The 18,814-nt window shown below is 43.7% G+C and overlaps 1 protein-coding gene across 4 annotated transcripts in view; it reads right to left on the minus strand.

The window, feature by feature from the left end:
• Positions 1-18,814, minus strand: part of samd12 (sterile alpha motif domain containing 12) — a 157,820-nt gene that overhangs the window by 77,601 nt on the left and 61,405 nt on the right. For all 4 annotated transcript variants that reach the window (XM_059984185.1, XM_059984195.1, XM_059984175.1 and 1 more), the window contains exon 2: positions 11,272-11,447. In XM_059984185.1, the coding sequence (XP_059840168.1) occupies positions 11,272-11,447 (176 nt within the window). The remainder of the gene's footprint in view (positions 1-11,271; positions 11,448-18,814) is intronic.

The following is an 18,814-nucleotide window of genomic DNA, read 5'->3' on the forward strand; positions in this document are numbered from 1 at the left end:
GAACAAAAGGGACCCCCCCCCCACCGCCCTCTTCTCCTTCACCATTCCCATTTCCCTCTCACTTTAAGAACTCTGTCTTGTTATTCCATGCTTGTTATTTATTGCTATTTATTTATATCTGCATTTGCACAATTTGTTGTGCATTGATCCTGTTTACAATTACAGTTCTACAGATTTGCTAAGTACGCTCGTGAAAAAAGAATCACAAGGTTGCATGTGGTGACGTGCATATACTCTGATAATAAATTTTACTTCGAGCTTTGACCTTTTGAAAGAGCGCAGAGAAAATTTTACGAGGATGTTGCCGGGACTTGAGGACCTGAGTTATAGGGAAAGATCGAATAGGTTAGGACTTTATTCCTTGGAACGTAGAAGATTAAGCAGAGATTTGATAGAGGTATGAGGGGTATAGAGTAAATGCAAACAGCATTTTTTTCCACTGAGGTTGGGTGGGACTACAACTGGAGGTCACGGGTTAAGGGTGACAAGTGAACAATATAAGGGGAAACATGAGGGGAAACTTTTTCACTCAGAGGGTCACAGGAGTGTGAAACGAACTGCCAGCACAGGGTGCATGTGAGCTCAATTTCAACACTTGAGTGGTTTGATCAGTACATGATGGCGGGGGTATGGAGGGCTATGGTCCCAGTGCAGGTGGATGGGAGTAGGGAGTTTCAATGGTTCAGTACTGACTAGATGGTCTAAAGAGCCTGTTTCTGTGCTGTACTTTTCTATGACTCCAAATCATCAGGTTTTATTTTTAGAACTCTATAATGATGTTGGACCTGCTGTGCTAACTCTAGCAACTTAAGGTTTAATTTTAGATTTACTCAGCTTGTTAATGTAGTGAGTGTGGAAGTCAATTACCACTTCTGAAGAGACATACTCAATGTTACAGGAAAAGCTTCTTCCCCTCTATTATCAGATATCTGAATGGTTGATGAACATTATCTCGCAACGTTGCTCTTTTTATATTTCTTACTGAAACTTCATTTAATCTTTTTCTATGTAGTGCATTGGTGCAAAACAACAAACTTCATGGCCACTTCATTAGGTAGGGGAGTGGAATTCCGTGTGGTCTTCTGCTGCTGTAGCCCGTCCACTTCAAGGATTGATATGTTGTGCATTCAGAGAAGCTTTTCTGCACACCGCTGTTGTAACGTGTGTGGTTATTTGAGTTACTGTTGTCTTCCTGTCAGCTTGAACCAGTTTGGCCATTTTCCTCTGACCTCTCACATTAACAAGGCATTTTTGACCTGACTGGATGATTTTGTACCATCCTCTGCAAAGTCTAGAGACTGCAGTGCCTGGAAATCCCAGAGGATCAGTCTCTGAGATGGTCAGACCACCTTGTCTGGAACCAACAACCACTCCACAGTCAAAGTCACTCAGATCATATTTCTTCCCCATTCTGATGCTTGGTTGGAACCACAGCAGAACCTCTTGATATTGTTTGCATGTTTTGATATGTTCAATTGCTGCCACATGATTGGCTATCAGATATTTGCATTAACAAGCAGCTGTACCTAATAGAGTGGCCAGTCAAAGCCGATTCTGATTCAATGCACCAATGACTTTGGCCAATACACTCTCACAGGCACTGCGATTGGCTACGAGGACAAGGAATTAGAAATTAAATCTTGCTGCTTCCGCTCTCCTTGCTTCAGCTGGAACTGCATGACCACATTATGCATCTTCTGTAACTCAGTGATCTTTGTGTCTTGCACTGTACTGCGGCCTCAAAACCTTCAATTTCACAACATGTGTCAGTGATAAAAAAAACAGGATTTAAAGTTTATTTAATGGCCAAGTTATTACAAACGGTTAATTGTCATTCAAACATCCAACAAGCCATCAGAAATTGATTGAAGATCAGAGAGTGCGGGGGTTGGGTTGGGTGGGGAACTAAGAATTTCACTGTTTTTTGTGGGTGCTGGTGTGGAGATGATATGGAAGTGTAAGGCACTCCTCCCTTTCACTAGCCTGAAGATCACCCTTGGGCAAGGTCGTATGAGCAGCCGCTGCATACCACAAGTCCTGGTTATGCAATCACTGACTGCAGGCAGATAATTTCTGAAGAGTATTGACAATGGCTAGAGTCAGCCACCCTGTAAAGACACTGCCCAAAAGGAGGCAAGGGCAAATCAAAGAACAGTCACGGCCATGTCACGATGCAACTAATAACACTGATGATGATGATGAATTTTAATTGAAGGTAAACGATTTCATAGCTATTTCCTGAAGGACCTGGAGCTATTTAGTGTTTGAATGTCACATCCCCAATCTCTCGCTCAACGCCAGCAAACCCAAAGAGCTGATTATGGCTACAATGAGTCCATGAGCTAGTCCTGGGTGGGGGTGGGGAGGAGAGAAAAAAATTGTATGTGGAGAGGGTCTGTAACTTTAAATTCCTTGTTGCCATCGTATTAGAGGATCTGTCCTGGGATCAGCATGTAAGTGCCATCACAAAGTAGGCACGGCAGCATCGCTAATTTCTCAGACGTTTGCACAAATTTGACACATTACCTAAAATTTTGACGAACTTATGCACAGTGCAGAGTATAAAAACATAGAAACATAGAGAGCCTACAGCACATTACAGGCCCTTCGGCCCACAAAGCTGTACTTAGGGTTACCCATAGCCCTCTATTTTTCTGAGCTCCATGTATCTATCCAGGAGTCTCTTAAAAGACCCTATTGTATCCACCTCCACCACTACGGCCGGCAGCCCATTCCACGCACTCACCACTCTCTGCGTAAAAAACTTACCCCTGACATCTCCTCTGTACCTACTTCCAAGCAGTTTAAAACTATGCCCTCTCGTGCTAGCCATTTCCGCCCTGGGAAAAAGCCTCTGACTATCCACACGATCAATGCCTCTCATCATCTTATACACCTCTATCAGGTCACCTCTCATCCTCCGTCGCTCCAAGGAAAAAAGGCTGAGTTCACTCAACCTATTCTCATAAGGCATGTTCCCTAATCCAGGCAACGTCCCTGTAAAACTTCTCTGCACCCTTTCTATGGTTTCCACGTCCTTCCTACAGTGAGGCAACCAGAACTGAGCACAGTACTCCAAGTGGGGTCTGACCAGGGTCCTGTATAGCTGCAACATTACCTCTCGGCTCTTAAACTCAATCCCACGATTGATGATGGCCAATGCACCATATGCCTTCTTAACCACAAAGTCAACCTGCTCAGAAGCTTTGAGAGTCCTATGGACTTGGACCCCAAGATCCCTCTGATCCTCCACACTGCCAAGAGTCTTACCATTAATACTATACAGGCAGTCCCCGGGTAACGTACGAGTTCCGTTCCTGAGTCCGTCTTTAAGTCGGATTTGTACGTAAGACGGAACAAGTACATCCGGTATTATTTAGCGTCAGTTAGTCAAACGTTTGTCTTTGTATATAGTATATATTTTACATTTCTATGCATATAAATCACTTAAGAAATGTGTGTATTTCAATAATTAAACCACTGCGTTGCTTAGCAATAATTGCAGCTTTCATCGGGGCAGGGCCTTTCACATGCTCCATTATTCTCACTTTATCCTTTAAAATTGTTCCGATCGTTGACTGACTGTAGCCTAATGCTTTTCCAATGATCAATGGTGTTTCACCTCTTTCCAAACGCTTTATTATTTGCACTGTATTTTCAATCGCAATCGCTTCCCATCAATGGAACAGAAACACTGCGGGAGGCGGCTCCCGAGGTCCGCTGGGTCCTAAGGACCACCGCACTGACACAGGCTAAATGGGACAAGTGGGGGCTGTGCTGGGTTTGGGTATTTGATCCTCCACAATATTCCGCGTGGGAATTTAAACTGGAGGTGGAGTTTTTTTTTTATGAGGTCGAGTTGCGAGCTTGACATCAACCCGGCACGGATGGTACGGGAGTCACTGGATCAACAGCAACCCGGCACGGGAACAGTCTGTCACTAAATCGAACTCCGGAACCTCCATTCTCTAGCCCGGTGCTGATCTGACTGCACCACCAGCAACCGGAACGGTGGGGGGGGGGGGGGGGGGGAAGGCGGGGTCAGGGTGAATCTTACTAAGAAAAGTTTAAGCCAAATACAAAGTTAAACACTCAACGCAGTGTCAACGGCAATGACTTAAAATGGCGGACGGCGTTCTCCTTCCTCGGTTCGTAAGTACGAGTTGTCTGTAAGTCGGATGTTCATAACTCAGGGACCATCTGTATTCTGCCATCATATTTGACCTCCAAAATGAACAACTTCACACTTATCTGGGTTGAACTCCATCTGCCACTTCTCAGCCCATTTTTGCATCCTATCAATGTCCCACTGTAACCCCTGACAGCCCTCCACTCTATCCACAACCTTTGTGTCATCAGCAGATTTACTAACCCATCCCTCCACTTCCTCATCCAGGTCATTTATAAAAATCCTGAAGAGAAGGGGTCCCAGAACAGATTCCTGAGGCACTCAACTGGTCACTGACCTCCATGTAGAATATGAACCATCTACAACCACTCTTTGCCTTCTGTGGAAAAGCCAGTTCTGGATCCACAAAGCAATTTCCCTTTGGATCCCACGCCTCCTTACTTTCTCAATAAGCCTTGCATGGGGTACCTTATCAAATGCCTTCCTAAAATCCATATACACTACATCTTCTGCTCTTCCTTCATCAATATGTTTAATCACATTCACAAAAAAATTTAATCAGGCTCGTAAGATATGACCTGCCTTTCACAAAGCCATGCTGACTATTTCTAATAATATTGTGCCTCTCCAAATGTTCATAAATCCTGCCTCTCAGGATATTCTCCATCAACTTATCAACCACTGAATTTAAGACTTACTGGTCTATAATTTCCTGGGCTATCTCTACACCCTTTCTTGAATAAGGGAACAACATCTGCAACCCTCCAATCCTCCAGAACCTCTCCCGTCCCTATTGATGATGCAAAGATCATCGCCAGAGGCTCAGCAATCTCCTCCCTTGCCTCCCACAGTAGCCTAGTGTACATCTCGTCCAGTCCTGGTGACTTATCCAATGATGTTTTCTGAAAGGTCCTGCACATCCTCTTTCTTAATATCTACATATTCAAACATTTCAGTCCACTGTAAGTCATCCCTACAATTGCCAAGATCATTTTCAGTAGTGAATACTGAAGCAAACTGTTCATTAAACACCTCAGCCATATCCTCCGGTTCCATACGCACTTTTCCACTGTCACAATTGTTTGGTCTTATTCTCTCAGGTCTTATCCTCTTGCTGTTAACATATTTGTAGAATGCCTTGGGCCTTTCCTTAATCCTGTCTGTCAAGGCCTCTTCATTGTCCCTTCTGGCTCTCCTAATTTCCTTCTTGAGCTCCTTCCTACTAGCCTTATAATCTTCTAGATCTCTATCATACCTGGTTTTTTGAACCTTTAATAAGCTTTTCTTTTCTTCTTGACGAGATTTACAACAGCCTTTGTGCACCAGGAGATTAGTGTGCAAACTTAAAGCACACGGTATTGGGGGTATGGTATTGATGTGGATAGAGAATTGGTTGGCAGACAGGAAGCAAAGAGTGGGAGTAAACGGGACCTTTTCAGAATGGCAGGCAGTGACTGGTGAGGCACTGCAAGGCTCAGTGCTGGGACCCCAGTTGTTTACAATATATATTAATGATTTAGATGACGGAATTAAATGCAGCATCTCCAAGTTTGCAGATGACACGAAGCTGGGCGGCGGTGTTAGCTGTGAGGAGGATGCAGGGTGACTTGGATAGGTTAGGTGAGTGGGCAAATTCATGGCAGATGCAATTTCATGTGGATAAATGTGAGGTTATCCACATTGGTTGCAAGAACAGGAAAACAGATTATTATCTGAACGGTGGCCAATTAGGAAAAGGGGAGATGCAACGAGACTTTGGTGTCATTGTACACCAGTCATTGAAGGTGGGCATGCAGGTACAGCAGGCGGTGAAAAAGGCAAATGGTATGTTGGCATTCATAGCAAAAGGATTTGAGTACAGGAGCAGGGAGGTTCTACTGCAGTTGTACAAGGCCTTGGTGAGACCGCACCTAGAATGTAGTGTGCAGTTTTGGTCCCCTAATCTGAGGAAAGACATTCTTGCCATTGAGGGAGTACAGAGAAGATTCACTAGATTGATTCCTGGGATGGCAGGACTTTCATATGAAGAAAGACTGGATCAACTAGGCTTATACTCACTGGAATTTAGAAAACTGAGGGGGGATCTTATTGAAACTTATACAATTCTAAAGGGATTGGACAGGCTAGATGCAGGAAGATTGTTTCCGATGTTGGGGAAGTCCAGAACGAGGGGTCACAGTTTAAGGATAAATGGGAAGGCTTTTAGGACCGAGATGAGGAAAAACTTCTTCACACAGGGAGTGGTGAATCTGTGGAATTCTCTGCCACAGGAAACAGTTGAGGCCGGTTCATTGGCTATATTTAAGAGGAAGTTAGATATGGCCCTTGTGGCTAAAGGGATCAGGGGGTATGGAGAGAAAGCAGGTACAGGGTTCTGAGTTGGATGATCATCCATGATCATACTGAATGGCGGTGCAGGCTCGAAGGGCCGAATGGCCTACTCCTGCACCTATTTTCTATGTTTTTAAGTTCCTGTACCCTACCATCCTTTCCCTGTTTCATTGGAACTCCATGCAAATATTCCCTGAACATTTGTCACATTTCTGCTGTACATTTCCCCGAGAACATCTGCTCCTAATTTATGCTTCCAAGACAGACAGACAGACCTACTTTATTGATCCTGAGGGAAACTGGATTTCGTTACAGTCGCACCAACCAAGGATAGTGTAGAAATATAGCAATATAAAACCATAAATAATTAAGTAATAATAAGTTAATCATGCCAAGTGGAAATAAGTCCAGGACCAGACTATTGGCTCAGGGTATCTCACACTCCGAGGAAGGAGTTGTAAAGTTTGATGGCCACAGGCAGGAATGACTTTCTATGACACTCAGTGTTGTATCTCGGTGGAATGAGTCTCTGGCTGAATGTACTCCTGTGCCTAACCAGTACATTATGGGAGACATTGTCCAAGATAGCATGCAACTTGGACAGTATCCTCTTTTCAGACACCACCGTCAGAGAGTCCAGTTCCACCCCCACTACATCACTGGCCTTACGAATGAGTTTGTTGATTCTGTTGGTGTCTGCTACCCTCAGCCTGCTGCCCCAGCACACAACAGCAAACATGATAGCACTGGCCACCACAGACTCGTAGAACATCCTCAGCATCATCCGGCAGATGTTAAAAGACCTCAGTCTCCTCAGGAAGTAGAGACGGCTCTGACCCTTCTTGTAGACAGCCTCAGTGTTCTTTGCCCAGTCCAGTTTATTGTCAATTCGTATCCCCAGGTATTTGTAATCCTCCACCATGTCCACACTGACCCTTTGGATGGAAACAGGGGTCACCAGTGCCTTAGCCCTCCTGTCTGATAGCCTCATATTTCACCTTACCTCAATTAAATGCTTTCCTAACTTGTCTGTTCCTATCCTTCTCCAATGCTATAGTAGAGGAGATAGAATTGTGATCACTATCTCAAAAATGTTCTCCCACTGAGAGACCTGACACCTGACCAGGTTCATTTCCCAATACCAGATCAAGTGCAGCCTCTCCTCTTGTAGGCTTATCTACATATTGTGTCAAGAAACATCCTGACTTATTGAATCATGGCCTGATATGGAAACACCAATGCCCATAAATGAAAATATCTATGGAAAGTGGTGGATACGACCCAGTCCATCACAGGTAGAGCCGTTACTATGCACATTTAAACCTGATTTTGATTTATAAGGAGCGCTGCCACAAGAAAGAACATCCATTTTCAAGGACCCCCATGCTCTCTTCCCACTACTACTATCAGATAGGAGGCACAGGAGCTTCAGGTCCCACGCTACCACGTTCAGGAACAGTTATTACCCTTTAACCCATCAGGCTCCTGAACCAGCAGGGATAACTTCACTTACCCAGCACCGAGCTGATTTAACGGTTCGCTTTCAAGGACTCTACAACTCAGGGTTGTATATGGTGATGTACAAGTGCATTGATAATAATTTTACTCTGACTTTTAGAGTATTGTCTAATGGAGATATTTGGAAAATCAGACTCTAGCAAGTGCTGTCAGGCAGGAACAGTAAGCAAGGGTTTCTCTTTCTAGAGAATGTTTTTCCCCTTCCCCCTTCTCTCTCCTTCCCTTTCCCTTTCCATCCTCGCCTCTCATCTCTTCTCCTCACTGGGCTAGCACCTGCCCCTGGGGCCTCTCCCCCTTCTCCCTTCTCCCACTCTCCTCTCCTATCAGATTCCGTTTGGCTTCACCTATCACCTTCCAGCTATCCTGCTTCCCCTCCCCTCCCCTCCCCCGCCTTCCCTTCCAGATCTGAAGACGTGTCAGGGCCCGACACGTCGACTGATCCAAAGATGCTGCCTGACCTGCTGAGCTCCTCCATCATTTGGTGTGTGTTTGAAACGGTGCCTCCAGAAAGACGTCCACTTCACACGATCAGAGTGGGTTACCGATATGAGGAAAAATCTAAGATAGGATTTTAAAAAAGCAAACATGATGGAGGGAGAGCTTATTAATATAAAATGACAAGAGAACCTTCTTTCTTTAGCAGGAAGTTTCGGGGCACAGAGGTACAGGTTTTATGCACTGAAGTTATTAAATTTCATTCCATTTTCAATGTTATACAAATCATTTTTCTTTAAGCTTCAAAATCCATGTGAAATAGAAATGATACAGAATAAGTGCCTGTGTTCAATAGAGACAGAATAATACATTCTCATTAGAATCCAGAACATTAAAATTAGGCCTGGTTATGTATTATGGCACTAGGGGCAGCTTTTATGTTCTGCTTTCAAGGCACGTCTACGAATGGAAATCGATACTTCATAGGGCGATCGGGCTTTCAGATCATATACCCTTGAGTTTATAACCCACCATCGCAAACTTGGCAAGTAATTTCAAATCAAACTAACAAGCTATAATTACGTTATTAGTGCTCCTTTCTTCAGTACTCATTAAAACCAATTTGCATGCTTGTGTATGTTATTATCCAAGGCAAACTAATTGTAGTAATATTGTTTTGAACTCTGGGAAAAGGAAACTATTATTTAGATAAACAGAAGTATAACTGCTTTATTATCATGACCTGCAGAATTGCCTTGTTTCATTGTGAGGTCTAGAATACCATTACTTTTCCTGCTTACACCAGCAAACACTTTTTAATCCAAGACCATAAGACACAGGAGCGGAATCAGACGATTCAACCCATCGTTGGCTCTGCCATTCCATCATGGCTGATTTATTATCCGCCTCAACCCCATTCCCCTGCCTTCTCCCTGTAACCATTGACGCTCTGACCTATCAACCTCAACTTTAAATATACCCAATGACTTGTCCTCCACAGCTGTGTATGGCAATGAGTTCTGCAGATCCACCACCCTCTGGCTAAAGAGATTCATCCTACTGAAGAGATGCTCTTCTAATCTGAGGCTGGGCCCTCTGGTCCTAGACTCACCCATTATTGGAAACACCCACTCCATGTCCATTCTACTCTGGCCTTTCAATATTCGGTAGTTTTCAATGAGATCCCCCATCATTCTGCTAAACTCTAGCTCTGTGCCATCAAAAGCTCCACATACGTTAACCCTTTCATTCCAGATTAAAGTGGGGTGATGTTGTGGAGACTAAACGCACAATAATCCATCTGTAATCTGTAAATTTTTTATTAATCTCAGCAAGACTTTGAACCTTATCAATTAGGCTCTATTTATTAGGCTATGTAAGTTGCGTACTCATTACTTTTTATTTTTAATAATGCAACTTTCAGGATGCTAAAGTCACATTTAAAACTGAGTGTAGTATGATGTGGTATTTGTTGTTCCTTTTTCATGTCTTTCAGCAGAATGTTTGCCATTTCCGTAGCATTTGATTGTTTCTTACAAGGCCGAGTTGCGGGCTTGACACTCAGCCCAGCACGGAAGCGCGCAAGGAGCTGGCCGGATTCGACCCTGGGACCACTCGCTTCGAAGATGGGTGGTACACTACACCACCGGGCAGCTATGATGTGGTGTGGACCCACATAAATAGGTTCAGCTTTCAGATTCAATTGCTTAGAATCTGCAGATCAGTTTATGTCTACAGCAAGACCTTGACTACGTTCAGGTGTGGGCTTACTTATTTAGATTTACATTATGACATTTATTGACATTTTTATTTCTATATTATGCAGGAAGTACAGGAGCTTAAGGTCCAATACCACCTGGTTCAGGAACAATTACTACTCTCCAACCTGTACCAGCATGGATAACTTCACTTACCTCCACTTTGAACTGATTCTACAACCCACAGACTTACTTTCAAGTACTCTACATGTCAAGGCCTCAGTATTATTTATTTATTTGTTTGTTTTGTACAACTTATCTTCTGCACATAGATTCTTTGTCAGAAATACAAAAATTCTGTAAGAGGCTGGAAATCCAAAGCAACACACACAAAATGCCGGAGGAGCTCTGCAGGTCAGGCAGCGTCTGTGGAGATGAATCGAGTGTCAATGTTTCAGGTTGATGCCCTCCTTCAGGGCTGGAAAGGAAAGGAGAGGAAGCCACAAAGAAACCAGAAGTTATTTTGGCTTCTTCTCTTCTCCTTTCCTGTTCTGATGAAGGGTCTCAGCCCAAAACATCCATCGATTCACTGTTGGTATTTTGTTTTTGATGAATTAACATCATATTGCATTGAACTGTATTTATACAACTTGTCTTATCATTGATAATAATCTCAACCACATCAAAATAAAACTTTAGCCAGCTGGTGGTGAATCCGTGGAATTCATTGCTACAGACGGCCATGGGGCCAAGTCATTGGGTGTATTTAAAGAGGAAGTTGATAGTTTCTTGATTAGTAAGGGCATCAAAGGTTATGGGAAGAAGGCAGGAGAATGGGGTTGAGAAGGTTAGTAAATCACCCATTTTTGAATGGTGGAGCAAACTCAGTGGGCTGAATGGCCTAATTCTGCTCCTATGTCTTATGGTCTTGTGGGGCATTCTGACTGGAATGCTTTCACTTTGCATGCACTTTCTTCCCTTCAGTTCAAAGAGTAGATAGCTAACCTCAGTTACTGCTTTATTCAGAATAGATGGCCAGCTTTAAAATCAGTTTCGGCAAGAGTAGGGGATACAAGTGGAACATGCGAGTAATAGTTTGGCCAAGTTTCTAGGAATCTTGAGTTTGTTGGAATACTGAACTGTACATCTAGGTGAGCTTACCTTCACTGACTCAGTTTCCGGCACATGAAGACTCTTTGGGGCATCACTGGATTCCACAATTCTTAACGTCTTGTCATCGTTTGAACTCAAGACCTCTGGATCACCAAGTACTTGTAGGCTTACATCTTCAGCACGAACTGCGTGTTCCACACCATTCTGGTTATTGCAATGGACAGCTGCAAAACGGAGGATTAACAAAACAAACGTAAATATATTATGGAAAAGAAAATTACATGGAAGTTAGCTTAAAGAAGAAAAAAAATCTCCAATGCATGCCCATTGTGCGGAAGTTGCAGAAATTGTGGAAATCTCCCCGCGTTCCTGCACAAAGTAAGGATGCAGAGTGAACAAACACTGCAAAAACCAGTAGATAAATCAGCCAAGATGGAATAGTGGACCAGACTAGATGGGCTGAATGGCCTAATCCTGCTCTCATGTCTTATGGCTGAAATCAAGCCATGTAGTTAGTATATTTCAGCACCTTTGAGGTCCTGGATGATTTTACACTTTGTTAAAGTCAACTTATTGGCAAAGGACATATATGTCACCATATACTATAAGACTGTAAGATAGAGGAGTAGAATTAGGCCATTCGGCCCATCAAGTCTGATCACCATTTCATCACAGCTGATCCAATTTTCCTCTCAGCCCCAATCTCCTACTTTTTTCCCTGTATCCCTTCACGCCCTGACCAATCAAGAATCTATCAACCTCTGCCTTAAATATACATAAGGACTTGGCCTTCACAGCTGCCTGTGGCAAAGAATTCCACAGATTCACCACTCTCTGGCTAAAGAAATTCCTCCTCACCTCTGTACTAAAAGGAATGCCCCTATATTCTGAGGCTGTGTCCTCTGGTCTTAGACTCCTCCACCGCAGGAAACATCCTCTTCACAGCCACTCTATCGAGGCCTTTCAACATTCGATCAGCTTTAATGAGCTCACCCCTCATTTGTCTCAATTCTAGTGAATTGAGTATGACAAGCTATTCAATGCGGGAAGCATTTTTGTGAACCTCCTTTGACCCCTCTCCAGTTTCAGCCCATCCTTTCTAAGATAACTGCTGTCAATGCTCCAAGTGAGGCCTCGCCAGTGTTTTATAAAATCCCAACATTACATCCTTGCTTTTATATTCTAGTCCTCTTGAAATGAATGCTAACCTTGCATTTGCCTTCCTCACCACTGATTCAACCTGCAAATGAACCTTTAGGGAATCCTACACAATGACCCTCAAGAATGTACCTCAGAATTTTGAATTTTCTCTTCATTTAGAAAATAGTCCATGCCACCAAAGTGCATGACCACGCACTTCCCGACACTGTATTCCATCTGCCATTTCCTTGTCCATTCTCCTAATCTGTCTAAGTCCTTCTGTAGCCTCTCTACTTCCTCAAAACTATCCTCTCCTCCAACTATCTTCATATCATCTGCAAACTTTGCAACAAGGCGATCAATCGCATCATCCAAGTCATTGACATATAATGTAAAAATAATCAGACCCAACACAGATCCCTGTGGAACACGACAAGTCACTGGCAGCCAGTCAGAAAAGGCTCCTTGTACTCCCACTGTTTATTCCTGCTATCGTCAGATTTATTTCCTTATGAGAATTCACAGGAACATAAAAATACATACTTTTATTACTGTTTATTAAATGTAATTGTGTTAATAGAAAATAAATAAGTGAGAACCTAAGTGTAAAGTCCTTGAAATTGAGACTACAGACTGTGCAATCAGTTCCAAGTAGTGGTGTCTGAAGTTTTCCACTCCAGTTCAAGAGCCAGATGGTAATAACTGTTCTTGAACTTGGTGGTGTGGGCCCTAAGGCTCCTGTACCTCCTTCCCAAAGGCAGCAGCAAAAAGAGAGCATGGTCTAGTTGGACGAGATCCTTGTGAGGTCTAGTTACTGATGTAACACCAGGTATGAAGCAGCCAACTTGACAACAAAGCATGTTGTTCCCGACAAGATTCACATCCCCACACTTGTCTTCTACTCAATTTTCCCATGATTCTAATATCAAACATACTTTAAGAAACTTCCATTCAGTGATTTGTACTTTTTTTAAAGAAATATATTGATTGATCGTTTCCCCATAAAGAATCTCCTTTCCCTTAGAAATAGTGCTGAAAAGATTTAAATCTTATGTTTGAAGAATAAATTATTTAGAAATATAACAGCAGAGAATGGAAGCAGTCAAATTAAGACGTGGATTATATCTGATATGATTCTACAACCTTCAGATGCACTTTCAAGAACCCTTTACAACTTATGTTTTCAGTACTTTTTTACTTGCACAATTATTTTATGCATTGGTTGTTTGTCAGTCTTTGTTTATGTATTGTTTTCCATAAATTCTATTGGATTTCTTTATTTTTCTCCAGATGCCTTCAAGAAAATGTATCTCAAGGTATTTTATGATAACATAGAAACAGAAAACCTACAGCACAATACAGGCCCTTCAGTCCACAAAGCTGTGCCAAACATGCCCCTACCTTAGAAATTACTAGGCTTACCCATAGCCATCTATTTTTTCTAAGCTCCATGTACCTATCTAAGAGTCTCTTAAAAGGACCCTATCGTATCCGCCTCCACCACCGTTGCCGGCAGCCCATTCCACGCACTCACAACTCTCCGCGTAACTCTGATAAAAAAGTTCACTTTGACTTGAACTTGTCGATGAATATTGTGAGCAGCGTATGGAAATGCCAATACACAGTGACAGGAAAGGCTTCAGAAAGTGGCGGATACAGCCCAGTCAATCACAGGCAAAGCCTTTCCCACCATTTGGCGCATTTACAAGGAGCGCTGCTGTAAGAAAGCCACAACCATCATCAAGGACCCCACCATCCAGGACATGCTCTCTTCTCACCACTTCCATCTGGCAGGAGGTTCTGGAGCCTTAGGTCCCACATGAGCAGTTTGAAGAACATTTATTACCCTACAACCATCAAGGTCCTGAACCGCAGTGCATAACTTCCACAATGACTTGATTCCACAGTGTACAGACTGACTGTCAGGGTCTCTATATCTCATGCTCTCGGGATTATTTATTTACTTGTGCAAGTTGTATTCATTTGCACTTGGGCTCTTGTCAGCTATTGTTTATGTTTAGTTTTTCATTAATTCTATTGCATTTCTTCATTTTCCTGTGAATACCCACAGATAATGTACCTCAGGGTATCATATGGTAACACATTTGATCATAAATTTCAAAGATGAACTTGGAATTTGTAGCTCAACATCGAGAGTTGCCCAGCCACCACATACCCCAATGCACATTGTTCTAAAAAACCCAATGAAATCAGAATGAATTATGCATTTACTATTTTATTTGTCATCTATTGCATCAATTGCACAACGTTAAACAGGAACACAAACTTAAGTATACTTCATAATAAAAGCCCTTTCTCATGGCTTTCTGTAACAGGAATTCTGCCAACATGAACTAGCCACACACACAGACTGTTGGAGGAACTCAGGCAGTATCTACAGTGGGGAATAAACGGTCAGCGATTTGCACTGAGACCCTTCATCTGCACTGAAAAGAAAAGGGCAGGAGGCAGAATAAGAAGGTGGGGGAAAGGGAAAGGTGTACAAGCTGGTCAGTTATAGGCGAGTCAAGATGGGGGGGTAAGGTGGGTGGGTAAACTTACTAAAGTAGCATTCCCATTCCCAGTGAAACACTTGTCTTGCACATCATCCAGATTAATTCACTACAGATCAATGCATCACAACAGTGCAAGGTAACAAAGACCGAATAAAGTGTTTCAGTCACAGAGAAAGTTAAAAATGACAAGGTCACAACGAAGTAGATTGCAAGGTCAAGGGCCCATCTTATCATACTAGGGAACCATCTATAACAGTGGGACAGAAGCTGTCCTTGAGCCTGGTGGCATGTGCTTCCAGGATTTTGCATCTTCTGCCTGATGGAAGAGGGGAGGGGAGAGAATGTCTGTGTGGCAGGAGGGGTCTTTACCAAGACAGCAGGAACCGAACAGACTCCATAAAGGTGGATTCCCGTGGTGTGTCCACAGCTCTCCTCAGGGGAGGTATGCTTTTCTAGCATTTTTAATTCAAGAGGTTTGCACTTGAATGGTCAAGAGGCATGGTTTAAGTAAACAGCTGTAAAAGATTTCTGCATAATTTATAATCTCAAACCTCTGTGGTGCCACGGGCCTCACATTTCAGACTGGAATCTAGAGGCTCATGCCAAGGGGCTCACTCACGATCAGGGCAGGGGAACGGAACGGGTGTAGGGCAAGTCACCCTGATGAAATTCCAGCTGTTTAAATTTTGTGGAATGAGGCAAGTTTTATTGATCCACAATTACTGACACTGCATGTACTGATTTTGCATGTACAGAAGATCTCCCGATTATGTTGAAATTCCAGCTCAGTTTTAGGTGAATGTTCTAATGTTTATTGCAACCTATATTAAAATAAACTAAGATCTTTTTAAACTTGTGGTCTGCTGTCAGAACCCTTCAATGCGGTTGATCCTCAGCCAGTTCTGTGACATCATCTTCAGATGTCAGAAATCCCTCGGATAGCACTTAATGGTTCATCATTGTGCAGATTTCTTCAGAAAGCCAGCATCTTCACCACTGACTGTAAGACTGATCTATTTTTACATAGAACTGCAGCTGAGATTTCAGACAAATGTCGCTCCAGAACGTTTTGAACCAAGTCATTGCTGCCACCCAGTGGCCAAACGAGGATTTGCACTCATTTTCTATTTTGTCACCAAAAGGTACATAGACGCTTAGAGGAATTTTAACAATTAGCGTATCGAAACACAGTAAAACGTGCTGTGTTGTCTCAAAGACCAGAGTTCGAGAATTGTACTGGAGGCAGCCCCCAAGTGTCACCGTATATCCGGCATCTAGATAGCATGTCTACAGTTGTCCTAACCCATACACGCTTGTGGACAATGAATTGAACTGACTTTATTACTTACATCCTTCATATATATGAGGAGTAAAAATCTTTACGTTACGTCTCCATCTAAATGTGCAATGTGCAATTATAGTAATTTATAATAAGAATTATGTACAACAGGATAGTCAATATAACATAGAAATACAGTTGTGTCAGCATGAATTAATCAGTCTGATGGCCTGGTTGAAGAAGTTGTCCCAGAACCTGTTGGTCCTGGCTTTTATGCTGCTGTACCGTTTCCTGGATGGTCTTTCCTTCTTCGGCTGTCCATCAATTTCGATGTTGACTGAGGCCTGGGCAGGGTTGTATGAAAGACCGGCAGTTGCCCATGTTGCAAGTCTCCCCTCTCCATGCCACTGATGTTGCCCAAGTGAAGGGCACTAGGCCGATACAGCTTGGCACCGGTGTCATCGCAGAGCAGTGTGTGGTTAAGGGCCTTGCTCAAGGACACAACACGCTGCCTCAGCTGAGGCTCAAATGAGTGACCTTCACTAGACCAATGCCTTAACCACTTGGCCATGCATCCAGTTTGTGGTTCGGATGACTTGGGTCTCCAATGAGCCCTTGGGCCCTTTCTACACACCCTTTTTTCACCACACAGCTGGTATGTACAGACCACATGAGATCCTCAATGATGTGTTTTCTGAGGAACTTCAAGCTGTTCACCCTCTCAACCCCAGATCCATTAATGTCTATAGGGGTCAGCTTGTCTCTATTCCTCCTGTAGTTCACAATCAGCTCCTTTGTTTTTGCGACATTGAGGGAGAGGTTGTTCTCTTGACATCGCTGTGTCAGGGTGGTGACCTCTTCTCTGTCGGCTGCCTCATTATTATTTTATATTAGGCCAATCAGTGTAGTGTCGTCAGCAAATTTAATTAGCAGATTGCAGCTGCAGGTGGCGACAGAGTCATGGGTATACAGGGAGTAAAGGAGGGGGCTTAGTACACAGCCCTGAGGGGCACCGGTGTTGAGGATCAGAGGGGTAGAATTGAATCGAATTGAATGATCTTTATTGTCATTATAAATAGGTACAATGAAACTCCATTTGGCTTCCTCTCAGGCAATTAAATAAAGCGGTAGATAAAAACAAGACAGTAATAGAAAAACAGTATTAAATGGATAAGTAGCAGAAAATAAGTTGCAGCAGCACTGGAATGTCACAGTAATGCACAAAGTGCCGTTGGTGCAAGTATTTGAGTCCTTGTGTGTGCTCACAGTTTCAGTCACTGTTCTGTGGGAGTGGTGTGATGGAGGCCACAGCTCTGGGGTAGAAGCTGCTCCTCAGTCTATTTGTTCCGGCTTTTAGTGTCCTGAACCTTTTTCTGGACGGCAGCGGGTCGAGCAGGGAGTGGCCGGGGTGTGTGGTGTCTCTGGTTATGCTGATTGCTTTCCTCCTGGAACAGATGGTGTCCAGTCCTGGGAGCTCCATCCTGACAATTCACTGGGCCCCCTTCACCACGCGATGCAGGTCTTGTCGCTCAGCGGCTGTGGCGCTGTTGGTCAGGATGGTTTCAATTGTGCTTCTGTAGAAGTTAAGCAACAGCTTTTGTGGGAGTTTGGCCTGTTACAGCTTTCTGAGGAAGAAGTGAGGGAACCCTCTCTTACCACCTGCCGGCAATCTGACAGGAAGTCCAGGGTCCAGCTACACAAGGCAGGGTGAAGGCCGAGGTCTCTGAGCTTCTTGTTGAGCATGGAGGGAATTACGGTGTTGGATGCTGAACTGTAGTCCAAGAACAGCATCCTCACATAAGCATCCCTCATCTCCAGATGTGTAAGGATGGTATGTAGAGCAGTGGCTACAGCGTCATCTGTTGATTGGTTGTGTCAGTAGGCTAATTTTAGGTGGTCCAGTTTGGTCCAGGTAGCAAGCTGCAGATGTAGCCCTTGACCAGCCTGTCAAAGCATTTGCTTATGATTGAGGTGAGTGTGACAGGATGCCAGTCGTTCAGACATGTTACCTTGGTCTTTCTAGGTACAGGGACGATGGTGGATGCTTTGAAGCAGGAGGGCACTCTACTTTGGGAGAGGGAGAGATTAAAAATGTCTGTAAACACACCTGCTAGTTCTGCCGCACACATCCTGAGTACTCGCCCAGGGACGCCGTCCGGTCCCTCAGCCTTGCGACTGTCCACCCGTTAGAAACACCTGCGTACTTCGGCCTCGGAGATGGCCAAGCTGCTGTTCACATTATCAGCAGGTTTCCTCAGGGCTCAGTACTGGCGACATCGAATCGAGCATAAAAAAGATTTAGCTCGTCTGCGAGACAGGCAGCGTTGTTGGAAGCTCCACTGCGCTTAGTCTGCGATGGTGTGCAGATCTTGCCATAAGCTGCATGTGTTGTTGGTGGAAAGCTGATTCTGAATCTTGTCTCTGTATTGTTGTTTTGCTGCCTTGATGACTTTGCCTAGCTGTATTTCTTGATTACCAGTAGCGTAAGCTCTGTCTCGTGCGGGGAAACTGGAGCACACGGAACAAATCCACTCGGTCACGGCGAAAACGCACAAACCCCTTGCAGAGAGCAGCGGGATTTGAACCCTTATCGGAGATCACCGGCGCTGTAAATGCTGCACGTGTTGCGATGAGCACGCGTCAAATAAAGCCGATC

Source organism: Hypanus sabinus, chromosome 1 (assembly GCF_030144855.1).
Source record: "Hypanus sabinus isolate sHypSab1 chromosome 1, sHypSab1.hap1, whole genome shotgun sequence".
In the NCBI taxonomy this organism is placed as follows: Eukaryota; Metazoa; Chordata; class Chondrichthyes; order Myliobatiformes; family Dasyatidae; genus Hypanus; species Hypanus sabinus.